The 26,957-nt window shown below is 41.5% G+C and overlaps 1 protein-coding gene across 4 annotated transcripts in view; it reads right to left on the bottom strand.

Moving 5' to 3' along the window:
- Positions 1-26,957, bottom strand: part of opa1 (OPA1 mitochondrial dynamin like GTPase) — a 36,327-nt gene that overhangs the window by 5,101 nt on the left and 4,269 nt on the right. For 2 of the 4 annotated variants that reach the window (XM_041040116.1, XM_041040117.1), the window contains 24 exons: positions 26,079-26,161; positions 24,188-24,343; positions 22,304-22,357; positions 21,903-22,007; positions 21,611-21,697; positions 21,149-21,262; positions 20,818-20,898; positions 20,627-20,701; positions 20,455-20,526; positions 20,224-20,323; positions 19,866-19,996; positions 19,275-19,347; positions 18,908-18,980; positions 18,707-18,822; positions 17,539-17,603; positions 17,219-17,295; positions 15,934-16,099; positions 15,565-15,717; positions 15,253-15,361; positions 14,716-14,795; positions 14,397-14,537; positions 14,033-14,149; positions 13,824-13,917; positions 13,027-13,137 (listed from right to left, as the gene is read on the bottom strand). In XM_041040116.1, coding sequence (XP_040896050.1) covers positions 13,027-13,137; positions 13,824-13,917; positions 14,033-14,149; positions 14,397-14,537; positions 14,716-14,795; positions 15,253-15,361; positions 15,565-15,717; positions 15,934-16,099; positions 17,219-17,295; positions 17,539-17,603; positions 18,707-18,822; positions 18,908-18,980; positions 19,275-19,347; positions 19,866-19,996; positions 20,224-20,323; positions 20,455-20,526; positions 20,627-20,701; positions 20,818-20,898; positions 21,149-21,262; positions 21,611-21,697; positions 21,903-22,007; positions 22,304-22,357; positions 24,188-24,343; positions 26,079-26,161 — 2,433 coding nt within the window. The remainder of the gene's footprint in view (positions 1-13,026; positions 13,138-13,823; positions 13,918-14,032; positions 14,150-14,396; positions 14,538-14,715; positions 14,796-15,252; positions 15,362-15,564; positions 15,718-15,933; positions 16,100-17,218; positions 17,296-17,538; positions 17,604-18,706; positions 18,823-18,907; positions 18,981-19,274; positions 19,348-19,865; positions 19,997-20,223; positions 20,324-20,454; positions 20,527-20,626; positions 20,702-20,817; positions 20,899-21,148; positions 21,263-21,610; positions 21,698-21,902; positions 22,008-22,303; positions 22,358-24,187; positions 24,344-26,078; positions 26,162-26,957) is intronic. The other 2 variants (XM_041040118.1, XM_041040119.1) reach the window with 1 other exon arrangement.

The raw sequence follows: 26,957 nt of genomic DNA, 5'->3' as shown, positions 1-26,957 counted from the left end.
CCTCTTGTGGTGACTACCACCAGATTTGTTTGCTTTTGGACAAACAACAGACAACTAAATCTGAAGGAAACACTGCTGAGGATGGCAGCTCTGGCTGTTTGTTGTGCTTCAGCTAGCCGCTGATGCAAGGTAAGCCCCACACAACCCACTTCCAGTCAGTGAGACTTCCGTTTCTTTCCCAAGTCCAAACTAAAATGTCAACTTCCATTTTCCAGCAAGCACTGGTAGTACCCGGACTTCACCTGTGTGTCGCAATGTGGCTAAAATGACCAGCCATTTATCCCCACTTATGAATTCCAGTTTAAAGTTTACTTGTACCTGACTGCCGGTATTTTAAAGTTCCACTGTGAGATAAGGTGGCATAAGTGAGAACTGCAAGGCCCATCAACCATTCCCTAAGAGCAGGACGCTTAATGACTTTAAAATGAGCCCTCAGCGGCTTTCAGGAGCCCAGGAGGCCACGGGTGAATGTGAATGGCGTCTTTCAGAAAAGCCAATATTCTGTGGATAAAAACTGTGAGAAACAGATATTTATTTCCCCCAACACCATCTGTTTGCCACCAAAAGACAGCAGCAAGAGGAAGAAAAGGCCACAACAAGGCTTTCTTTTCACTGTCCTGTGGAAATGCAACAAAAAAAAAAAAAAAAAAAAACACACACACACAGTGGACAGAGTCACCATGGCCTGTTCCTCCAGTGGGAGTACCGATCTAAAACTCCATTTAGGCTCCTGTTTACCTAAGAGATGAGCCCCAAAACACAGTCATTCAACCGCTCACGCCTTTATCTGGTCATGAATATTCCCATAATCCTCTGGCCTCTATCCCAGAGGCCCCTTCTTTAAGATGCTGGGTGTTGTGTGGGTTGCCGAGGGTGGAGGGACTCTCGCCCATTCAGAGAAAGAGAAGGGAGCCTTTTCCCCCAATCCCCTCTTTCAAGGCCTTCTCTCGGCTGATCTCCACATGAAATGATATCTCATTCACTCTCACTCTGTAGAGTCTCCTAAGCCTGCTATGGCCGAAGCACTGGCAGAAGGAGGGCTGAGCCAGAAAGCCTTTAATTGACCTGTAATTAGACTGTGAAACTGCATGGCCCTGCTGGACAAGTAGCCACCACAGAGGACAGAGGAGAACAGAGGAGAGAAACAGATGAGAGGAGGGCCCGCAACTTACTGTGAGAGAGAGAAAAAAAAAACAACTAATCCTCTTCCTATGAGAGGTGGCTACTCTTCTTCACTAGATGTGAAACGGAGGGAACCATAAAGATAAAGAAAGGGTGGCTGTTATGAAGAAGTGGCAACAGATTTCAGTGAATGAAGGCCAAGGTTGCAGCAACTTTAACATGCTCACTGTAGTTCACTGTATGGTCACTAGAGAGAGTGGGGCGGAGGGTTTAGTTCCTGTCCTGCCTTGTCATCATTCACAAAGAAACTTTTTATATCTCATGACTGCCAAGGTCACAGTGTAGGTGGGGATACTGAATGTTTAAAGGGTCTGCTGTTTCCTTCTTTGTAAGATGATCTCTTAATGTAACAAACAGAAAAGCCCTTTTCCTCAGTATGCTGCCTGATTTGTCACTAAATCTGGATTGTCATGCTATAAAAACTGGGCCATGGGAGACGTGGACACAGGGAGAGTGGGAACGTCGACGGCCCGAACACCATGTCAGTGACAGAGCAATGAATCAGCCTTCACACTCACGGTTTTTATCTAGAAAACAGATGCCTGGGAGAGAGCAGCCCAACCTGGGGAAAGACATACATAGGTCTGAACAGGTCAAAGCCCGGGGTCATGCAGAGGGCAGACAAAACAAAAAAACATCAAAATGCAGGGAAAATCTTTTGAAAGAGCCAAGTGAGGCGCAGGTTTTATTGACAACCAGTGCTTGTGCCTTTGAAGAGTCAAGAGTTAAAGATTTTAGTGAAGGAGGTTGTATAGATGAGGGTGGTGGGGACAAAATGGTGGGTTTAGATCTAGGCCTGAGGAATTTAACTGAAGGAAGAGATACAACAGCAATTTATTATTTAAATATAGCAGTACACAGTTTCCCATACCATTCTTAAAAATGAATGAATGAAGTCTGAGTCAGGGGTCTTAAGTTTTCCAAGGCTCACCTTTTGCACTCAAATGGAAGCCTGTGCTGAGGCTAACTGGCAATCAATCTTGAAAAGCCACATGGGCCTGAGGATGTGAGGCTGAGAAGTCTGGTTTAAACTGAGATCCTGTCATAATCCCCTCTGCTGAATCAGCCACAGGTGTGTGGACCAAGTTAACGAAACTCCAGAGCGTACACACAAAACAAACACACTTGAGTTTGAAAATGCATGCGTGCATCCAGCCCCGCTGATAACTGGGCCTAAATGTAGAGGGTCCGATTTTAATTACCTTGTCTCTGTCCCTTGTTGACACGGCGCTGACCCCAAACCACTCGATGAAACAAGACGACAGAGAGAGTGATAAGACAGTCCAGCTCTCCTCTTCCCCCTGCTGCCCTCAGGTAAATACATGTTTCCAGCTGCTCTGGACCCCACACACCCTCACATCCACATAACACCGAAGAGACAGCAAACGCACCTGGAATTCCTTTGAACCTCTAGGAAAGGCCTGTTCAGGCCTATAGGCTGGAATCGCTGGACTGCAGGTGTTTTACTTGCAAATGCAAAACGGACAAAGTACAACTGGTGCCTCAAACAGTGGCACAGCATCTGATAAAGGCACAATTACTAGACAAAGAACCAGTTAATCTTTTTCTTGACAGTCAACTCAAATCAAATTCACACTCAGCAAACGGACTTTAAACATCCATACCCACCATGCCCTTCATGCCTACCCACACATACACTAAGTTACCCTACCTCCAATGTTGGAAGAGATTGGACGAGTTGATATTTACTCATTTCGTATGATTGGGTTATTTTGCCGCCAGAAACCCAGAGCCAGGGTCTGTATTATTTTCATAACAGTATGAAGGAAACACATTTTATAATATTTCCCCATACTTAAAATGAGTCTCTGTCCATAAACTAGACAACAATTAATCAAACCAGAAGGCCAGACTATCCTCCTAGGGCAGTATGGTCACGACATGAGAAAATCCCAAGCTTAAGTTTGTGGGTTTTTTTTAAACTGATATAGAGGGGGAGTGCATGGTTTTCCTATTACCTCATCTTAACCAGCACCTGATGTCAGATCTTTGTGTGTGTGTGTGTGTGTGTGTGTGTGTGTGTGTGTACATGTGTGTGAGTGACAAGTGGATCAGTGGGAATGGGTCCCTGGTGGCCACACTGTGGTGGAAACATGCGAACAGAAGCCTCGCTGAAGTTCCCCTCCCATCACACACCTCCTTCTCTTTCCTCTTTTCCCACACTTGCTCCCTCTCTCTCTGTCCCTGAGGAGGATGAAAGATGGCTTAACATTCTCCTTCATAGTTTCACTTCTCTATCACCGCTTCCATCATCACCTCTTGATTGGTTGTCATCTAAAACACACAGTTCTTTTTTCTTATTTCCTTAGTCCACTGGAGTTGTTTCCTGAGTTTATGCCTAGGGAGGACTTTCAGAAGTAGCCACATCACCAGCAGATGGTCTATCAGCCAATGTAATCTGACTGTAAATACTGGGAATGGCGTTACAGCAGATGTTCCTATTAGCTTTTTCCCCAGCAATATCTTCATTAATATTTTCAAATTACTTCCAGCAGCCAAAAAAATAAAAAATAAAAAATTAGATCTCATCCAGCAAAAGAGAAAGGCAAATAGATTACTGTCCAACATTACACGTCAGACAATTGGAAGATAATAACAGGATGCAAAGAACAACTCTAAATTGTGTATATTAATGTTAGCTATTTTGTGAATATTTAATTGCAGAGATGTTGAATACAAACACATTTTCACTACTGCACTTTTTTTTTTTTTTTTTTTTAATTGATCTACTATACAGAGTAAGTATTTAGGCGCGTCATCTAAGCCTGTTTCAACAAATGATTACTCTGGCCAGTAATCAACAGCTGCATTATCACGAGCTTAACAGATGCTGGATAGCTGCATACAATATGTCTGTTCAAAATGTCTTAGAAAGACATTCCTGGTGTTTGGCAAGGGAGGGAGGATGGATGTACCGGAGGGAAGGGAGGAAGCAAGATGGGAAAGTGGAAAGAGGAGCAGGTCATGACTTTGGTAAATGGGGGCAGGTGGCTGGTTGGCGCTGGGATGGAGAAGTGGGGGAGGAGGAAGAGAAGCAGAGGTACAAGAGAGACTCCTGTGTTTTACAATAGTTTCAAAATATACTGACAGCAAAGTATGACAGACAGAAGACAGTAAAAGAAACAGAAGAGCAATGACAATGGGAGACGTAAAGAGAAAGTAAATGCAGAAGAGAATAACAATGAAAAAAAAGACATGCTTAATGCCACATGGCCTGTCTTATGAGGAGAGAGGGGTGAGGGTGGGAGACAAGAGCAGGTCAGAAATAGTAAGGCAGTGGAACAGTGGAGAGAGGGACACGTATTACTGTGTGAAAGAGAAACAAGCCGACAACTGGAGCGATGCAGTGCATCTGGGTCAAAAGCTAAACTTGAGTTATAGTGATTATAATAAAAGTTAGAATGAATTATCATAGCAGAAGGAAGCCTACTGTGGTAAACCAGATATGACAGCAAATATGTCTTTCAGAATGTATTCATTTTGTTCTTCACTAATCTAGTAGTGGATACAGTACAAAGAAAGTTGTATTAAGACATTTACAGAAGTTAAGGTTGCCTCACCAAAGAAAAGTAGTAAGTCTTCATTTCAGAAGTCGCTTTCACACAACATTAGCAGAACAAGATCGGATAAAGTGTAGGAGGGGCCGCCTCATCTATGCCAGTGTTATGACAAGTGTGGATCTAGTGTTTGTGTACTTGACACTCCTGGGGAGAAAATGGATCATTTGGCAGCAACACTGCAGCCTGAGGTTTCCTCCTCCGTGGGAGAAAAGAAACTTATATTGTAACACTACTAAGCCTCTCAGTTTACAAAGCCACACTGCTAACTAGTGTCTATATAATTCAGAGACAATGAAGATTGCGGTAAGGAAGAGTGGGGATGAGGTTTAAAGAAAGTGCAAGAAAGCCAAGGAATGAGAGATATAGAAGCAAAAAAGTGTCAGAGGGAGTGATGTGGAGAGGGACATCAGCAGAAGGAAGTGTAGATGGGTCAAAGAGCAACATCTGAAACAATAATTCAAGTTATCAAGTTATATTAAAGTAAGAATGCAAGTAAGGGCAATAGGCCCCAACATGCCAAACAGCAGACAGACTGCCCACTATCTCACTACACAAAAACTCCCCCACATTCCAAAACACAGACCAGTTGACTCAGGTCATGTCTGCATGATGTGGATAAATAAGAAACTCCACCTTATTCCTCAGTTTTGGCTTCACATCCATAATAAGGTGGCATTTTTTCAACTCCTGAAAAACAGACTTCAAAACAAATTTGTTCACAGTGAATAGTGCTTATAAAGAATGGATGGTATTGTAGTGTGGACAAAAATGATGCGTGTCAACCCTCAAACACACAAGCATAGTTATGTACTAACATCTAGTAGCAAAAAAAGCGATTTGATTGATGGTCTTGATGCAGCAGACTAAGAATTAACTTGGCCTTGGTGATATATTTTGTAAACTGTGAACAAATCACTATTTCTTACTCATGTAGTGAAGCAGTGGCAAAGGGTAACTGGTTACTTTTTGGTGTTTCTTGCTGGGGGTGTTTAGACAGTCTCTGCTGTCAATAGCATCAAAATAATCTACTTTTCAGAGACAAGGTCCTTGAAGCAACAGAAACGATATCTTTAAGGACAGAACTTGTCCTCAAAGCCACACAGAAAACATGAACCAGCTGTAAGATTTGTGCAAGAGCAGCAAAAGCATGCTGATAGTCTCTGTTTCCCTCCCCCCTGAACACATGCACATGTGGTGCACAACACCTTGAGATGATACGTCATCCCTTACAGCAGAAGAGAACAGAGGAGCGCTTCTCATTGAGCCCTCACTAATCACTCTGGAGGAAGCTGCTCAAAGGAGGAGGAGGGGAAAGAGATGAAAGGAAACAAAGTGAGCGTGAGGCTGAGAGGGCATTCCGGTGAGCAAGCCCAGACAACCAGAGCTTTATTATATTCTGCTTCTACACAAGATAAAGGAAAAGGAGAAAGTGGCAGCATGTGCAAACATGCAAACACTTCACACATTATCACTGTTCTTGAGAGCACATTCAGTTGACACCTTTAATTCCTTAGTCCTCAAATAGCCTCCACACAAAAGCTGAAAATCCATAAATTGTGGGAACAAGCCTGCAGTGAAAATTGCGAACTTGTTGTTGTTGTTCGTCAGCCAGGTGTTCATTAATTTGAATCAGGCCCTACAGAAATATGCCAGCATCCAAAGTGTGATACTAATGGACTTGATTTTGGTGTCTGAAAATGTTAACGCTATAAAATACTTTACTTTGAGCATAATGCAAGACATACTTGTTAACCTTTAAGAGAGATACAGAGATCGGGCATCTAGCTCCATAACAAAAAACAATTTCATTGATTTTACTGATTTAGAAAAAGACTGCACTCCTTTTAGTGCCATTTCATGAGTTAATGGAATAATCTGAAAAACTCAAAATAATCTGCATATTTGATCTCTAAACTAGCTTTTTGAAGAACTGATAAACTGGCATCACTTATCACTTGTCAAACATGAATATTCATATAGGTACAAGCATAAGAAGACACGTCATGGTTTCTCACATAACCTCCTTCCCTAAGGATTTAAACTCAAAACTGACCTCAACTTGACAATGAAGAAAAGAGCTACTACAATATGTCAATAAATAATATGAGTGTGTGTGTGTGTGTGTGTGTGCAGGTGCTCACGCCACTGAGTGCACTCTTCATCAATCTGACAAGGCAGACAAACATCCACCAAGACATTAGTGACAACCGGGAAGCATTTATACTCTTTCATAGGCAGCCAATTCATGTGTCAGAGGCAGAAGAGAAATGGAGGGGGGGAAAAAAAGAACTAGTACTGCTGCAGTTTACACAACAATTTAACTGTGGGTCACTGATAGAAAGAGAAATAAGGAACAGTCATAAGCAGATAAGGTAATAAGGTGTAAACTCAAAACTAATATTGTGGGAATACAGCAAGGGTTAAAACTGACATTAGCCCTGAGGACAAATTTCCCATACAGTATAATTTGCTGACACAAACCTTTTAGCAAAATGACACATAATCTATGTTCATAAGTGTAAAGTGTCTCACGGAATTAAATATGAAAACCCACGCTTCATACTAGTGTTGTGATTCTGGAAACACTCTTGTATAGTGCACTTTCTCAAATCAAGCATCACAGTACTTTTTCCAGTACAACAGACACACACAGAACACAACACAACACAAGAGGGGCAATGAAGCAGCCAAGCGACATCCCAGTGGTCTCCTAAGAGGCCTGTGCTTGCACATTAGGCCTGGGCTCGGCTCCAGAGACGGCACTGTGCCATACAGCTGGTCTGGCACATGCTGACAAACACACACACCTCTTTGCAATGTACATTGTACCTCTCATTAACGGTGCTTTCACACTCTCAGTCACTGACGCACACACCTGACCTGTATTTGTAACCTGAGCAGCGCTGGGCCTGTCTGCGAGTAGGGGCAGATAGAGCTTAACAGCAGACTGCCCCGGGAGCACATTTCTGCCTTTGTTAAGTATGTTTATCCTTTCTCCCACCTCCTATCACTCCCTCTTTTCCCTCCTCTCTTCCCTCCTTTTCTTACAGGAGAAACTGTCAAGTGAAGGTGGTGTCTCCTGTCTGTTTCCCCCTTTTTTTTTCTCTCCCCCTCTGTCGAGGGAGAGAAAGGGAAGACAGGGTCAGTTGGACCGAATTTGACAGAGGCAGTGAAACTGTGACAGAAAGATCCTGATAGATGGAGAGAGGGAAAAGAAAGCTAGCTGGATCAAGTAGCCTGTGGTATTAGCTGGCTGACCTGTGGGGTCGGGCCAGTGCGTGGACCTGAGGCAATGTGACCTGCTGTCTTTGAAAGGGCTGGAGAATGGGTTGGGCAACAGTTCTGAGGAACAATGATTTCATAATTCATTGAGGAAGGTCGCTTCACAGAGAAACATGTACAAAACTCATTTGAAAAACCACACTAAAAATTACTGTAGTGAAAAGCTGGTGTTGTAGCTGCAAATACGCTCCTCTGGCCGAAAGACCATAAGTTCAGTTCCAGCCAACAGCTGAAATGTCATTCAGTAAAACAAGATGAGTGGGTGATGCACTTGATCCAAACTCCTGAAAATACAAAATGTACACAGAGATGCCGGATTTTTTTTTTTTTTTTTAAATCACCCGCCAGACTCTGGAAACTGCAACATCATAATGCACATACCTGGACATGTCAATGTATAACTAATTACGTCTAACAAGACGTTTAAAGAAATTAAAGGAGCTCTACAAGTTAAGTTTTTGCACAGAAAACTTTTTGACATTAAATTTTTTTTGTTCCAAAAACTTTTGCCCCAAAGAAGCCTGCTCACTTTGTGCTTTGAGGCGTGTCACCAAGTCAGCCCATCAGCCATCCAGTTCAGTCTAGGCTGATGGACCCACATACCCACACCCACACACACAGGTCTACCCTGCATTACACAGAAAGCCCTGTGCTAAGTGTCAGACAGCTAATAACCCAGATCCTCCACTCACCCACTAACTCAACCTGACAGACTGACAAAGCTAAAACTCTGGAACATACATTTTCTTGGTCAGTGGAAAAGAAAAATCTGACATCACCATAAAATTAGGACTAAGCGATATAGGCATGCTGGGAGCTATATTTACAGGACACTGCAATATTGCAGTTATGACCTGGAACAAAATGACTTTTTTTTTTTTTTTTTTCCAGGCATTCTATGCATTTATTGGAAAGTAGACTGCAGAGACAGACAGGAAATGAGGGGAGAGAGAGATGGGGAAAAGTCCCTAGCCAGATGCAAACTGGTACCATTGTGGTCAGCAACTTAAACCCCCATTCAACCAGGGCAGCCAAGGTAATGCTAGGTCTAGTATTTCTAGATTCATCTTTTTTTTCCACTTACAGTTTACATCTTTTCTTCAACTCTTGTCTCATTTCTTTGCACTTTTACAATACACAATGACTGTGCAATAACAGAAATATTTTTTGATGTCAAAAGCTTGAGTGCTGTGGCTCTGGTTCTTGTACCCTCTTACTACTGGCAGCTTGTAATGATGCAGATGCAGAATGTGAGGCTGTCTCTGTGTGACAGAGACATCCTCACAGGTGTTCAAACACTAAACATAAGACAGATGATGTGTGCTGTAGGAGAAAATTCAACACGCCACTCTACAAGTCCCTTTGACAGAGAACTAGCTGTCTTTCAGTTATTGTTTACTATTAGAAGATGTGACAGAAAAAAAAGACTGAAAACCTGAGATTCAATAGCCAGTTAAGTTATAAGGTTCCCATGCTGGACACCATGAGCCTGTCAGAGTGTGTGTGCGCGCATGAACAGGTGTGTTTCTATTCTATAGGATCCCGTGACAGATTCCAGCCACATTCCCACATCTATCGCTGTGGGGAGTCTTTGGTGGAGGGAAGTGGGAACGTCATGCCTGTTTGGGAAAGTTTGGGATCGACTTGCCTTATAGGATTTGCAAGGCCAGGCAGGTCTGGGCATTCCTAACATTGTATGGAATGGAGAGTGTGTCTGTGTGTGTGTCTGTGTGTGTCTGTGTGTGTCTGTGTGTGTAAGTGTGTTCTCTCCTCTCCCCTAGGCTGGTGTCATAGAAAATCTGACTCCACTGCAGAGGAGGTAAAAACAGCCCCCTGTTTAACTCTACCTGGTGAAAAAAGGTTGTGTGTGTGTGTGTGTGTGTGTGTGTGTGTGTGTGTGTGCGTATGTCTTTTTTCTACTCTTTTCTTTTTTGTCTCTCCATGTAATTTGACTGTGCATGGAAACTGTGTGTGCATATGTGACTGTGGATGTACTTTGTACTCTGAATGTCTGTCTTCTTAGATGCGCAATGCTTTGTGTGTCCTGTTCTTATATGATATGAATACATGTGTGCATATGTGTTTACACTGGTAATAACAAAGGTAAAAAGGTCAATGAAGGGGTGTGTGTGTGTGTTTTCTTAGGGCGATAACTGAGTCTTGGTTAACACACACACACACACACACACACACACACACACACACACACACACACACACACACACACACACACACACACACACACACACACACACACACACACACACACACACCAAGCACTCCAACTCTAAATTACTGCATTCACCTGTAGGCCTTTACAACATGAGTCCCCTATCAGTAGTCAGGAAGTGAACATGGAGGAGGGAAACAATAGGGATTGTGTGCATGTGTAAGAGTTTAAACAAATCTCTCATACAGGGTTAATGTTTGAGTGTGTGAGGCCCAAGCAACACCCATCAATTAGATTATGCATATAAAAGCCGAGAATATCTGGCAGCAGGAAGTAGACAGAAGGATGAGATTTTGCAGGGCCACAGGGCAAAGCATTGCCAGTTGAGCGTTGTCACTACATAGCCAGATAATATGGCTCATGCATGCGTCATATGGTCAGGGTAACTGACAAAAACCTCAATCGAAATACTTTTTTAGTTCATTCAATTTCATGTGGAATTTATTTTGAGATTAAAGTTAAAAATAAACGATTACTGATAGAGAATGAAAATACCTAAAAATAAGAACTTTAAGGTTAAAGGAAACATTGCATCATTCAGCCTGGTATTACTATAAAAATCTGTCAGTGAAATAAGATTACTTTAATGCAGTTGAAACCTACTGACTTGTTAATGCATTTCTGCTGCCAAAGGATACTAAAGAAAATCCTATTTTTAACCACTGAGAAGAATGAACGAGTGAATGAGAGAACAGTGGTGTGTGTGTGCGCGTGTGTGTGGCTTGTACTTTGAGGTAGGTGTGCGTAAATTATGCTTCCCAGTGTGTGAGCCTTTGTGGTGACAGGGACTATCATTATGTGTATGTGTGTGTCATACAGAGTTCCAACATGGCAGCACGCCTCGCGTGCTTTGTGAAAACAGACTTTGCTTAGCCAGCAGAGTTTTGCTGAATTAGACCAAAGCTGGAGACCACTCAGCCCTCATCTGTTAATAGGAGGCTTCGGCAAGCAGACAGGTTAAAATTAGCAGATATGTAAGGCCCACCCCCCAAAAAAAGTCCTTTAGAACTAACAGTGCAGAAAATGTACATGTTCACAGTATAAACGATACATACAGCACATATCTAAATGCTGTTTTAGTCAAGGTAAATGAGACAAATTCCCTTACATTTTCTAATTCCCGGTCTATTTTGCAAATCCACATTCATCCACATTCATTATGAGGAGATAGGTCACAGATTTCAACAGCTCCTCCACAGATGGTTTGTGCACCAGCAGGGAAAATTTTGGCACAAAAATCTAATGTACAACAGTTCAAACAACTGTTGTCTGAGGTGATAACCAGTAGCTTGTGTGCTTCGATCCACTCTCTCTGGGTAAATCAAGATTTAAATATCCATGGAAACAGACAAGATACACAGGTCTGGTCATGTCAGTGGTGGTGCAGTCCAAAACATGACTAATACTCAACAACTAGAGGGGATTTTAGTAGTGTGTGTGTGTGTGTGTGTGTGTGTGTATGCACCAGTTCCAAAAACACCAAAACCCTCTCCATCCATCTCTGGTTACCATTAACGCCAGTCTAAAACTGAGACTGGTCTAAACCAGACTGGTGGTCTGACTCATACAAGCCATATCCCACTCATGAACTACACAACAAATGAAAAAACACACAAAGCAGAACAATCATTTGCAGTATTGTGTGACTGTATAGAGGAACATGGAAGGGTAATGAGGCAGTTTAGGCAGCACCGAAGTTCCAAAAGATATTTTACAGAGTTCAGATAGATGCAATTTAGTAAAACCAAAAAGGGTGTTATTATAACGTATCTACTGTCAGTGAATAAGTAACAATCACAACTCTGTGTGTGTGTGTGTGTGTGTGTGTGAGAAAAAATATCTGGACAGAGAGAGAGAGAGAGAGAGAGAGAGAGAGAGAGAGAGAGAGAGAAAGAATGAGCAAGTCTGGACATGCCATTTAGGCATGTGGGCACTCTGCAAATTGTGCTGCAAGGTAGAGTTAACAGAGACCAAGGCTAGTGGTAGAGCTGACAGGAAGACAGGAAACTCTCCCTACTTCCCTTACTTTCCTGTGTGCCAATTTAAGTCACCAAATACACTGCAAAAATATGTCATCAGCATCACCACAAATGTCACATATTTTATATATGTTTATGTCCAGGCTCATAGGCCCAGCCATACACATACAATACATACACAGTATAAACATATGGGGATTGGCGTGGTGGGTTTTGGTTTAAAAGTAGATGACCATTAAAAGTCATAAACTACCTTTTACATTTGTACTCTAATCCAACACCTAGTAAGACCAGTTTATATCTGCTAACAACATAGTTTACACTGTGACAGCATTATTGCTTATTATATGAAAACCTGCCAAGTGTCTGAGAAAACAGCAGCTGACATCCAAGTTATTTTAACGTGCCTGTACTGCATCAGCGTGAAGCACTGACTGAATGAATCCTGCGCTATCTGACTATTTAATAGAGATTCCTTAAGCACCACTGCCACCTACTGACAGCTCTAAGATTTCCTATAATGGAACTATTTAAGCACCACAATATACTTACCCATATTACTTTCCTTTCATAAGTACAGCCAAGAAAGCATTTGAATGCATGGCAGCCCATGCATGAGCTATACAAGGGTCTAGGTTTGGCTGACTGACTAATTAAAATCAGATCTCTACAACATCCAGTGGGATGAACTAAGACGGCCACAATCTGCCCCTTTACCCATTTTAATTTGACTTTCAGTGTAAGCTTCTGTTTTTGCAAGTGTGTGTCTTACTGAGATCCTCAGCCAGCTGGACTCGGCGGCCAGTGATGAGCTGGGTCTTCTTCTCCATGTCTTCCCCGAAGTCATCCAGCACCTCCTTCACATTTTTCTCCAGCCGGCGCACTGAGAAGACGAATGGAGGCGCAAAGACACATACAAAGCATAACAATCAATATCGAATCCAACAACAATGCATTGGATTTTTTTCTTTCCGTGTTCCAACAGAATTATTTGATGAACACATTTTACCATCATTAAAATAGCTGAGAGAGGAATTGTCTATTGTCACAAAGGGTGAGCATACTTGTTGTAGGACCAATTTCATTATTGAATTTTTATCAATGACCTGTGTAACTGGTTACAGACCTTGGGTAAATTATATCACAAAGCTCAGGTCAGTAGTAAAGGTTATCCAGCTGCCCCCCAGTAATGTATGAACCACTCCTTTGTCCACTGACCTCAGTGAACTCCTGTGTTGAATTTTATGTCTAAATGAATGAAAGTGCCACGGATGCAACAATTTACTCCATCAGAAAAAACTACATCTGAAAGAATGAAGTTAAAATTCCAGTGATAACCTGTTATAATTATAGAACAACTCAAAAGATAAGTACCAGTAAGAGACGGCCAAACCCAGCTGGATGACAGTTAGATAATTTGTCAAGATTTGAGAGGCAAAGCATGGCTGACTAACAGGACAAGGCAGAGATATTCAACCACACTGTGACTTGTAAAGTATCCATAACTGCTGCTTTCATATGCAAATGTTGGAAAACTCCTTCCGTTATGAATAAGTCCAGAATTCTTACCTTCAGTGTTGGTGAGCTGCTGCCGGAGAGTGTTGGCTGTGATGACCAGCATCCTCTGGATCCTCCAGAACAGTACCACATCATTGCACTCCAGCTGGGAAAAAAAAAGGCAGATGCACAGTTCAACCTTTCACCCAGTGACATTTGGCACAGGTGAGAAAAGAAAAAGAAAGTAAGACAACTCAGGTTAACTCTTCCTCTCTCCTTACCTCTGAGTCCACAAAGTGTCTCTGGTAGTAGTAGAAACCTCTCTTGCAGAGGTTACAGTGGGACAGCGCCTTCTGCAAGAAGTGCCGGCGATACAGCTGATGCCACGTGTCCTTGATCTGTCCAGGAAAAGAAGTGAGCACTCTGGGACTTAAAGTGTGGTAGATAAAGCTCAAACTCTGTACATGTTGAAGCAATGAAGAATTCAATTAAAAACAACTCTAATTGCAAGAGTTTTTCATTTTGTTAAAGAAATAACTAAATAACTAATACTGGATTTCTTACCAGTCATCAAAACGTTAACATATTTTTCTAATCATCTAACTTTTGTTCAGAAGAGCAGAGACATGGGTGTTTTATTCTCACCAGCACAGGGTCAACTTCAACCCCTCGTCCCTCGAGGTTCTTCCTCACTGTGGTGACCTCATCATTGGCCAAGTAGGCTGTGTGGTCATCATGCAGCTTCAGCAAACGCTCCAGCTCGTTCTTTGTTTCATTACGAATGTGCTAAAAACACAAAGAAAAAATAGTGAGCACAGTTGTTCAGACTATAGAGGATTATTTAATGTGTTCCGGTATTATAACACAATTTCTTATAATCCTTCTGCTTTAAACTCTGCGGGGTACCTCTAAAACAACAGCACAGTTACACCCAGGAATTTGGGGAGACACTTTAAACTCTGACCTGATCTGGTGTGCGATTCTGCCAGTTCAGCCACCTCTGCTTCCAGTCTGGACCCACCATGTCTCTTATTACTGACTCAGCTACAAGTAGAGAGAAAACAAAAGTTCAAACAGAATGACATAAATACACTTTGTCATCCACTTCAGAAGACACTTCAATCAAAAGCATGTAACTCAACCTCATGACTGCATCTTGAATTTCTATGGTGAAGAGCTTCTAACAGAGGCAGCGAAGCCAAGATAAGGCAGAGGAATGACAATTTCTGACCAACTGTCCTGCTGACACTAGAGTTCGATGATACTAATAATAATACTAGAGTTTGTTTTGTGATTTGAAAATGGATCTGACCTACTATGTTCAGAAGCTATGTAACTAGAAGCAGAGGAAATTTGGAAAACACCTTGGAAAATAAAATGGATGAAGTGCACTGTAATACTGAAGCAAGATCTAAGAAAAATTTGTTTTTACTGTTACAATTTTCCTACTACACAGGCCTATGAAACTTGTAGTTGTATGAAGCCATCATGGCTAACATACTGTCTTTGAGGCGTGACTGCAGGGTTTCCTCCATGAACTGGATTGCTGCATCCCACTGAGGCTTGTCTGTGATGGAACGGTCTTCTAGAGCATTGTGCTGGATTACCCTCTGCCAGATACAGATACAGATACACACACACACACACACACACACACACACACACACACAAACTGTCATCAAAATCAGTTTCTTTATAATTCTTCGTACATAATGACTAAATTGCCTTTTGGAGGGGTTTTATTGAATCAACTTGTGCATATGCTCTCTGATTCCTTGTGCCCAGAGCGAGTGGAATTGGGCTGTGTGTTTACCAGGCTGTCCATGGCCCTCTCATTCCACTTGTGTCTTTTAATACTCTCGTCCTTCACAGCCTCCTTCAGCTTGTCAAAAATGTCGTCCTGGTCTTTGCCTTTGTATTCAGCCATGAAGCGAGCAAACTCATCCTGCAGTGTCTCCCAGGCAATCTGATGGGGAGCAAAGTGTATTGGGGAAAGAAGAGGATCACAATACCACAAGGCCATTGTCTGATTTAATATTTCTTAGAATTTAATAATTCTTATATGGTCTGTGGCAAAATATAAAATCTGAATGTCATTAAAATATCAAATCATTGAGTAACAACTCTTTTTTGGCAACAGTACAATGTTTTTAACAATCTGTATTAAGACAGTGTGCTTTACCTCCAGTGCTTTGTGTGGAAGCTGTTTGTCAGTCCACTGCTTGAGCTTGATGTCTACTGTGGTGTTGAAGGTACCTGAGTCCATTGTCTGGGCAGCAGGCAGGTAGATGTTCTCAATTACATGAGTGGAAACACGTTCCCACAGCTTCTTCTGCAGGATGGCCTCCCTGTAGTGGTAAAGGATAACTCATTGCAGTTTCCTAAGAAATTTGATTAGTGCCTCACTCTGGAGCTGGTTGTTGCGATTTTGGTTCTAGTAATATGCTGAAGCTGTTACGACATTAATGTAGATACGTTAACATCTTTTTTATATTTCAGTTATCATTATTTGTTTCAGATGTAAGATGGATTGAAGAAGGAAGTGCTCTGAGCAAAGTCGCTTTTAGGTGCCCAGCTCAGTTCACTTAGACCCAGTAGGGCTAAAAAACAATGACTGTAGACGGATTGTTCGCGGCTGAGCTGCTTTCACTTGTGTAGTCGGTGCTACTGTGATTGCACTTGACTGTAGATTCCAATGCAACTTCAGTATGACCCTGTTAGCAGCTAAAAGCCTCCACACTTTCACTCTATCTCTCCACGGCAGTGTGACAATGGAACAAAACCCTCCCCAAGTTCCCCTGAGACCAGAGCAGCGCTGCGCCTCTCTCATTTATCATAAACGCACGCTCATATTTCATTAGGCTCCCCTTTTGTTCAGGCTAGCCCTCCTCACTGTCAATAAGCATTTTCTCCAATAGTGCTGGCTGGCTGCTGGCTAACAGGGCCACCCCCTGTTCCCATCCATGGGCCATTCATCAGTGTATTGATCTGGGAGAACTGATGCCACGCACACTGGGGACTGCCACAACACCATACATACATCTCATTTAGCAAGGTTTTCCTCATTGGGGGTGAGATTTAACTATACATTCAGGCACAGGTAAATGCATTCAGAAAAAGACCAGCAGACTGCCCTAAAGACAGCTTTCCTCTTATGTCTGAGTGATTGCTATCAAATTCATGACCAACTGCCTTCAGATACCACGCAGACAATCTTACAAAGTTCAGTCTGCATCTTAAGACCAATAGTCTACACAGAGTGAATAAAAGAATAATACTGACGATATTAAAATTATACTATATTTATATTGTGGCAGCTGACTTCTGACTCAAGCACAGGAGGAAACCCTGTGTACTTGGAAAGCTGGGAGTCCAGTGAATCCCTAATAAATGTTTAGATGGGAGTTTAAAATCTTGCACTGTTAATGGTATTTTGATAGATTTACTATAATGCATCATTAACTTACCAGTGTTGTGGGGTCACTTGACTCAAATTAATGACTTCATCCAAGATTTCATTTTTGGCCTTTTCAAACAGTTCATTCTGCAAAAATACAAAATAGGCCACATTAGGATAAATATTATATGTCTTTGAAGAACATTTATGATGTACCGTCATCTTTTGTTCCCTATTAACATGAACCGTTTTTTCCTTCATAAAGACCACTTTCTGTCACAATCTGTCAATATGTACATTTTAACACAGCTTCAGCTAACTTGAGCTTCAGCTGCAGAGAAATTTGTGTAAGAGTGTCATCTAATAGGACTTCCTGTTTAAATCTCTCACCCTGTCCAGCTCTCTCAGACGAGGGTAGTTGTTCTTCCATTCTGTCTCCAGGTTGAAACGGGATGCTGTGGTGAGCAGGGACAATGACAATGAATATCTGATATGAACAAACCTTTTCAACAACATCTATAATCTTCACCTTCACATTTAAATCAATGACATTATAACTGAAAACAAGTAGTTATATCATAAAGCCTTATTAGAAACTTAATCAGCCTCTAGAAATTTCTAAATAAATCTAGCCTGTCATGTGTCATTTGCCAGATGTTCATGGTCATACCTGGATGAAATTCATCTCCTTCATGCTTCTATCGCTTTTTCACCTTTGATGTTACGCTCCATCCAACAGTAATTCTCTATAATCAACAGGCAATAACCATATAGGGACAGGGCCTGCTTTGTTTTAACTTGGTGTGATACAAAGGCAGCTTTCAGACAGCTAATGGTGCCTATTCTTTAATAAAAGTGTGTGGGGACTTTGCACACTCACTCTCTTAACTGGTCCCTTAGGAGGGGAGGGGATGAGGCCAATCACACTCTCTTTATCAAAAGTCAGAGTTTTAGTTCACACATATGCACACAGAGGAAGACACAGAGACGGAGACTCACACACACAGACACACGTGCACACACATCAAGCCTGCTGTCCCTTTCCACAGCTCCCTATCCACAGTGGAGATTAGGCTAATTGCTGGTTTGTGGGGCCACGGTGGCGCCAAAGCATGGACGATTGAGGCCGGCTGTGGGTGATTTGATGGGCTATGGATCGATACAACACACAATGGGCCTATGGGAACTGCAGTCTCACGGCCATAAATCTCCTGTGCAGTTTGCAAAGGGGCTTGTAATTGTCTAGACTAATTATAGTAGGAAGGCAGGAGTGGAAGAGTAGTGTGGAAGGGTGCGCTGAGCAAGGCCAACACCAGGAGGTGGAAGAGTCAGGAATAGTAGCACCTATTCCCTGTACAGCATAATGGATAGAGGCAGGCGCTAACATATCCCAATTAATTCATAAAATACAATGACCATTAACCCTCTCAAAACATGCCTGGCACCATAAGGGGTTTTGGACATAAAGAGCCACTAAATGGTGAAAATGACAAGCACTAAGAATCAGCCAACTCCCTCTGAAGTAAAGGCTAAAATTGTCCTCCAAGTGCAGTCGTACCTTTGAAGACATCGGCCTGCTGCTCAACAGACTCCCTAACCATCTTCCAGAAGCAGTCAGAGACAGCCAGACTCAGGTTCTTTGTGGTCACCTGGTGGGCCTTCAACATGCCGTCCCTAATTGAATGAATATATTAACCGTCAACTTTAAATGAATTCGTGCAATGTAACGTTAAAGTTTGGTGAATCTTGTGCAACGTGCCTCAGTAATCGGGAGTTCTGGAAGAAGTCCTCCTCGTAGTCTTTAATGGAGTCTATGCTTTCACCGCTGCTCCCTGCACACAAGAAAACAGCAGAACAAGGAGTGAGCAAATGACAGCTCATTTAGAATAATAATAATGATATTTGAATTGAAGTTATTATGAATGCCACATGGTTCCAGTTATACACGAATGGAAACAACAATATGATGGAGAACCTACAAATAACCTCCATCTAGTTCCCTGGTTACCACAATCACTGTCATGAAACAAAATTAGAAAACTGGGACGTGATCACGATCTGAGAGTCTTCATTAAGTAATGTGAAATTAAATGGACCACAACGAATTACTCAGCAGTAGATGTTACCTTTGCCTGTCACCACAGCAAAGTAGCCCAGGGCCTTCATAGGGAACAGCTTTCCTTCCACTATTTGCTGGATCTGAAAGATTTTAAAGAAAGGATTTAAATTCTCAGGTTCCTCCAGTCTACACCACAAGCTTCCTAAACACTGGCTCATTTAGGGACCATGCCGGCTTAAATCAAAGTGTGGGGCGCCCTCTGGTGGAGCAGCTGCATCAAGTCACTTCTCATAGGGGCTAGCACTTCATACACTGGTTTGAAGATTTCTTCAAATGTAGCTGTTTTGTTGTTAGTAACCCTGCTTTTGCTCCCTATTTTTATGCTCTTACCACATTTCATATAAGGATGTTGATCAATGATTAATCATCAATTTCACCACTGTACAAAGTGATGAAAAATATACTGACAAGGCAAAATTCAACTGTAGCACTATTTTTTTTTATGGTCATAAATAATAAGAAGCATGTAGACAGCTCCATGCATGCATCATAGGATCAGTGAATACCAAGTAACTAATACTCATTATAATAAACAATTTTTGTAGTATTGACACGATAGGTCCAATGGTGGGGGAAGTGACTGGTTAAACCATCTTACTCTGCTTGGGCTGGCCAGGTTCTTCTCAGCCAAGTCCACCTTGGTCAGGACAAAGATGGTCCTCTTCCCCTGGGGGTCCATCTGGCTAACCAAGTCAGTTACAATGCTCCGCTCCGCATCGACACTGCCATCTGAATAGAGAGCAAGAAAGTCACAAGAGATGAGATTAGGGTGTATAAATAACAAAAAATGAGGAGTATGAAAGTGAGACTGGGATGTTGCTTAAGAACACAACGATGAGATTTAAGTGCAAGGGTCTGAAAGTCAGTCCTCTGACACATCATCTCCCTGCTCCCTATGACACTCAGTGCCTTTATTTATCAGTCTTGTCACTGGGAATAGTATGATCATAGCTCACCTTGAATACACAGGATGATTGCGTTGGGGTTCTGCATGTAGGCTTTGCTAATGCTGAAGATGGTTTCCTTGGTATCTGATGCCATGCCAGTCGTCACCGTCTGAAAAGGACACACAAAAAGACTTTTTACATCACCGTGTATGTGAAGACAAGTTTGGTCTCTTAGATTTAATTTGATATAGCAATTGCACATTTGTAAACATTCCTGTCCATATCAAAATGTATACTCACACTGATGACACCTGGTAAGTCAACAAGCACCATCCTCTGGATGCCAGGGCCTTTAACACTCAAGGATATTGTCTGACATGCAAAAAATAAACATGATTATTTTATGAAACATCACAGAAGTAAATGATTAATTAGCAGCTTTATCTATGTGAATGTAAGTACTATGTCCAACCTCGGAGCTGACTGTCTGTCCCTCCTTCACGCTCTTCCTCATCCTCAACTCAATCTCACGCCTCAGAGCAGCGAGCTGCAGGACATGGCATGGCAAGACAAAGAAAGACAAGATAAAATTGTGTGACCAGGAAACCAAGTTAAAGCTCTAATTCATATTAGGTGGACGGAGTGAGTGACTTTGTGACTTACATCCTCCTCCTTAGTAAGGTCAAACTCTCGGCCGCTATCCTTAAACAGGGCCACATGGTGGGGGCCTTCACTTAGTGTTACCTACAGAAAGAAGATGAGTCAAAAGCTTCAAAGTGTTTAAAAAAAATTAAAACCAGGGTTCCTTTGTATTTTCAACATCCAAAACACCTTAATTTCATGGTTGACAGTGGACAATAAAATAATTTTAGATTCTAGATAAGCAACATGGCAGGTCATGGCATTTCACAAACAAAAATTCTGACAATGTGTAGAAATGCTTAGCGTGTGCATCTTTTTTCTTGTACGATTACACAAACATCAGCCCACTTACCTTTACAGGAGAACGTGTCATCATCTCTCCTGAGCCCCGAGGAAAGATCCTGGCCTGAGCTATCATCTCCAGCACACTGGTCTTCCCAGCACTCTGATCCCCGACCACAACCACCTGAAACACATGATGAGAAAGTGTGTGACTATGGGCAGAGTACACAGATAGATGAACAGACAGAAGAAAAAATAAACCAAGAAAGGTGAGGAAGAAGTAGGAAGGATCAGTGATCTGGTCCAAGTAATTAAAAGTTCAAATTTAGGAAACTGCTGTGAGGACTTATATTTTGGATAACAGGATGTTTCTCTCGCTCTCTCTCTGTTAGTATCAGAAACACAAATCTGGCTCAAAACAATAAATCCTTCAAACATTCTTAACAACTGAAGAACCATTGGAGAAATGAAGCCCTTATTTGAAGGCAAACCATTTCTAGTGAAAGAGGAACAAAATTCGACTGCTCCTTACCCTCGGTAAGTGGTCCTGCGTATTGTAGTTGGAATCGTAGTCAGACAAGATGTCCAGAACTTCAGAATACATGTCAATAAGGGATTTCTACAAGGGGAGACATAAAAAATGAACATTTATGATACAGTATGTACCTATATTTGGTTGACACTTTCAAGACGACAAGCAACAAATCACCTCAAAGCATGACAGAAAATATTCCTGCATCCACAGAATTATCATGTATAATAATGTCATCCCAAGTTAAATTTAATGTATTGCATATGTTTGCGTGTATATTTAGAAAACCCACCTTCACTTTCCTTTGGTGGATCCCCTTATCATCTTTTTGCAGCACCACTTTCCTTAACTCTTTATTCTCCTTCTCCAGCCTCTCCAGCATGCGCTGGTATTTTAGCTGAGGGATAAACAGCAGTATCACATCAACAACCAGCATCAGTAACATCTCGAAGACAGCTTTTACCAAAAAAGTGGTGTCAGCATTTGATCTAGTGGTACAACTGAGGGAATTACCAACCCTTTCAGCTGTGTGGACAGTGTGTGTTATTGTATGAACAACAGTGCAAAATAACTAATTCTTCAAGCAGGTCTAAAAACGCTCTTAAACAATTTTATGGTTTGGCCAATTTTGGCTAATTTAATTTCACCATAAAACAACTCTTGGATGATATTAAGATACAAAACCTCCTGTACCTGTGTACGGAGCAGTTCTTCTTGAAGCTGGTCTATCTTTTCTTTGTCTGATGACTAGAGGTCGAAGTAGAAAAGCAGAAAGAGCAACAAATTGAGTTAATGCCACCTTGTTTTGAAAATACGGGCTTCCCATTACTCTCACGGTGCAACTTCACAAGCATGAAATCCCACCAGCACCAGGAAGGTTCATTGCGTGCAGACTGTATTACAGAGAGAACCAGAGTTGAGAGAGTCAAGTTAATGCATACAGAGAAGAACAAAATCAGATTTCAAGCAGACACTATACATTCTGGGATTACTCAGCTTGGATCAACAAGCTCTAAATCACAAAACAGGCACAAATCACAGGATGAGCTCTGATACATAGAGATTAATTTAATCCCCAAATGATTTAGTCATTACAGCTTGATTTTGCATAACTTTGAAATCCTCATTTGATTGTGCATTTTGTAGACTTTAAGTAGGTTTGGCAGGATGAGAGACAGGACAGAAAGCAGGAGAAACAGCATACGTGGACAGATGGGACTGGTGGCAGAAGAAAGGGAATTTAACAAACAGACACGTCAAACTAACGCAAAAACAATTTATACACTACACAACAGGGACAAGGAGTGTGATGTAAAGTACCTTCTAGCAAATCATACAAATGATCTGCATATTTCGTTTTTCTGGCATTACAAAACTTCTCCTAAGCTTAAGACTTCTCCCGTGCTGTTGATAACCTAATCAGCTTTTTTATTTCAGTTGTCCATTCATGTTAGTGGTTTCAAAAAGCGCAGCTCACACCATGCAGCAGGTTGCCACTCCACTCCATGCAGTGTTTCCGTACATTAATGGAGTGCTCCTGATGATTATCCATCCCCATCATGAGATGGAGGCTGAGCTACTAAGTCACAGTGCTTCTGGAGCCAGGCTACGAAGGTCCATGCATGCCTTCTCCACAGCCCACTGACAAAGCAAATCTGACCACAGCCTGACACACTATGTATGAGGTGATACATGGAGGCTACTGTTGGGTATCACAGGGGACAGAATAAAGGGCTGACGGGCCATTTCATCTACACTACAATATTACAAAATGAACTTAAAAAGGTTATTAAAAAAATATATTTTAAAATACTAATTCCATGGCTTTAAATACAGGGATAGACACAATCCTGTAAAATATAATGCAATCCAATGCAGTAGAGATACAGTTACTACTTTCAGTTAGAGGGGATTTAGTTAATTCATGTTGGTGTTGTTCTGTGCAGTATTCTTTAAGATTCTGCTGTTGTCTCTGCAGTGGACAAAATAAACACTGTATTTGTTACATGGCCACAGCACTGGAATGTTTTATGATGATAATGAATTATTTCACAGTTGTTTATGTGTCCTCCATCCCTACCAAAAACTGAATCTAATATAATCGAAAGAGTTTTATTTATTTATTAAAAGGGCCAGCTCCATCCTTCACTAATTAAGTTAGTTAAAGAGCAATTTAACACTAACTGAAAATCTTGTTTTTACTGGCCTCCAGTACTTTAACTTCTCACCTTGCTGCAGTGATGCTTACGTGTACTCCAAAGTATGTTGGTGCACTGTGACATCACTGTTGGGTGTAGTTACAGGTGAAATGGAGCAGGCACACCTCTGAGCACATTCAGCTTTATTAATCAGTGAGGCTGGGTGTGGTCAGAGGTGAAACAGACTTGAAACTCTGATCCAGAGAGACCAGTGAAACCCTGCTTTTCAGCGTGGAGTTAAGCTACTCTAATGTTTTGTCAAACCAGCAGGTATAAATGAAATTTTCCTAGAATATGTATCCTGTTCCTGCTCTGAAGCTGTGATCTTTCAGGAGCCGTTTGTGGGAAAGGACGGATCTAAGAGGGGTGGGACCTTCACCTTGCGTCTCTGCTGAGGGGGGCTGGGGTTCGGAGGCGGACTGGGAGCAGGCTCTGGCGGTGGGGGACGCGCATTATTGGCTGCAGCGGCCCGCCGGACCTCCTCCTCGTGCCGCTGGATCTGCTGCTGAATAAGAATGAGCTCGCCAAGCAGACCCTGCTGGGGTACGTCATAGTGAGAGAGAGGTAGGAGCAGCAAAACACACAACAACCAGCCACTGGGATGGTCAGCCATTCAGGCCAATGCTGCATCCAAACGCAAGACCTGTGTCTCAGTCAGTGGCATCGATGCTGCTCATGCCGGAGAATTGCGATTCAGTCAAGGCTCCAGTCTAACAGAATCAAACTCTTCGGCTTTGGTAATCTTGCCACTATCATCAGCGTGACCTAACAAAGTTAGTCTCTCTCATATCACAAAAGGGAGAAGCCAAACTTTGCCAGACTGAAGGCAGAAGAGGCAACTAATATCACAACCAGCACCTCTCAACAAGTGGCAACAACAGTGACTCTGCTCCATTTTCTCGCCACTATACACTCACCATGATTCAGACAACACTATAACTGATTTTCATACTTAGCAGTATATAATACATGGAGAGGACAGAAATTCAGGTTTTACTGTAATGGTAAAATAATAACAAAGTTCAGCCCACAATGTTTTAGTGTGTTGCAAAACAATATTAGGCAGTTCTAAGTATAACTGATCTGATGATGTTGAAGGTGATGATAAAATAGGCAAAGCAAGCATTGGGATATTGCTGGGATGAAGCACAAAGCATACTGTATAGCAGGTGAAATTTGCTTTGGTTCGGGGTCACCAACATGACTTAACTGTACAATTTTGTGCTGGTTTTTGCTTCTTTGCTCTGTGAAATGCACATACAATGCATGTTATCGTACATACTATATACTTCAACGTATTTTGAAGTGAAACATCAACTTGTAAGATTTGTGTTGAGTCACGTGTTCATGTTGGAGACCGTGATTGCAGACAAAAAGCAGGGAATAGGAGAGGAAACCTATCATTTTTTTTAAAATGCAGCTACTCTTAGAATATTCATACTCAAACCTTTGTGTAATTTTTTTCATTGTTTAACAAAGCTTAACTCTGTATAGTGTTAGAAAACACACAAACTTACAGTAACATACAAAAAAATAAAACAGAGAGAGACACTGAAACAGGTCACTTTGAGAAAAATGAACAAGAAGGAAGAACAATGAAACGTGCATACAAAGTGTTTGCAATAGACGGCTGTATGATATACTGCAGAGGGAGCAACAGTCTCCATGAATGAGCTTCTGGAAGAAAGACTGATGGGAATAGCAGGCAGGAAGGGCACTTGAAGCAATGATAAATATCAGAACAAGTACCGTACAGTAAGTACATGATACCCTGTGTTATCAGCAAAACCATATAAATTTTTATGCCATACCACACTTTATAGTAAGTTGATCTGTAATGAGACTTGCACTGTTTCTTACGATAACACTGCCTCAGGGCCTCAAAAGAATATCGCAATAATAGGCTGGCAGCTCGCATGAAACATTTCACATTCAGTAAAACAGACTGAATCAAAATGCACTGAAATACTTTAAATATAAATACAGGGAAAACTTTCCATCAAAGCGTTTTATGAGTGCTGAAATTCATACAACTTTTGTGAGGTGACATGATGTGATGCATTCATCGCTTGAATGCATCACATTCAGGCAATGAATGCCTTGAACAACACAAACTCATATATGAGTTTCTTTGAGTACATTTTGATTCAGTCCACTACAGTTTTTGCGACTGAAGTGAAAGGTAGCCAAGCTGCAGAGAGGAGCAGAGTGAGACGAAGCGGAGAAGAGAGGAGAAAGCTGTGAAGTGTCAGCTGCTTTTATAAACTTGCCTTTTTGTACTGCCTGTCACTGGGATCTTGTGCGCCCGTAGCAGAAGAATCTGTGGCTTTCAGAGCAGGATCACCTGAGGTTTCTACCAGAGGAGACATGACACCACAAAATAAGATTACTAATGACAAAGCATCATTGACTATTAAGTGCTTAATATAAATAAGATTAGGGAGGCAATGCCATTAGCCAAAATTTGCCTTATAGCTATTTAAAGCATGCCTAGGATTAGAAAAAAAGACCAGTGTGTAAAGGTCAAATGTTTGGAAAACATTGCACTGGTATATATGTATATATATGTATATATATGTATATATATATATATATATATATATATATATATATATATATATATATATATATATATATATATATATATACTGTAAAAGTCAAATGTAAGAGTTTTTAATTTTGACCCCTCAACTGACCAAAAATTAAAAACAAAAAGCCAAACTATTTTTTCTTAACAGGAGGAATAAAGCAGTCTAATCAGGATCTTGACTTTTTTTTCATGATTACTGAATTATTGACTTAACAAGTGACTGCTGTTGTGTTTAAATAATGCAGGCCACAGCAAAAAATAAGACTGATTCATAATAAGACTGAAAAGGTTGGACACTGTTCACTGAAATCTTGATTGGCAGACTTTCATGGGGCTGTGTGGGCAGAGGAGCGGTTATTGCAAGACAAAATTACACAATGTAAAGTACAAAGGAAACAGTCACTGCAAGTCGATGAAAGAAAAAAACTGAAATGAACTATTCTGATGTTTCAAACCAATTTAAAACATTAAACAGAGTATTCAATGATCCATGAGTACCTTGTGTGAAGTGTCCAATTAAGGTTTGCATGATGTGAACTAAAATGCTGTTACTGCCATG

The sequence above is a fragment of the Toxotes jaculatrix genome, chromosome 6 (genome assembly GCF_017976425.1).
Source record: "Toxotes jaculatrix isolate fToxJac2 chromosome 6, fToxJac2.pri, whole genome shotgun sequence".
In the NCBI taxonomy this organism is placed as follows: domain Eukaryota; kingdom Metazoa; phylum Chordata; class Actinopteri; family Toxotidae; genus Toxotes; species Toxotes jaculatrix.
The sequence above is the reverse complement of the archived record's forward strand: the minus strand, read 5'-3'. Positions and strand labels throughout refer to the sequence as shown.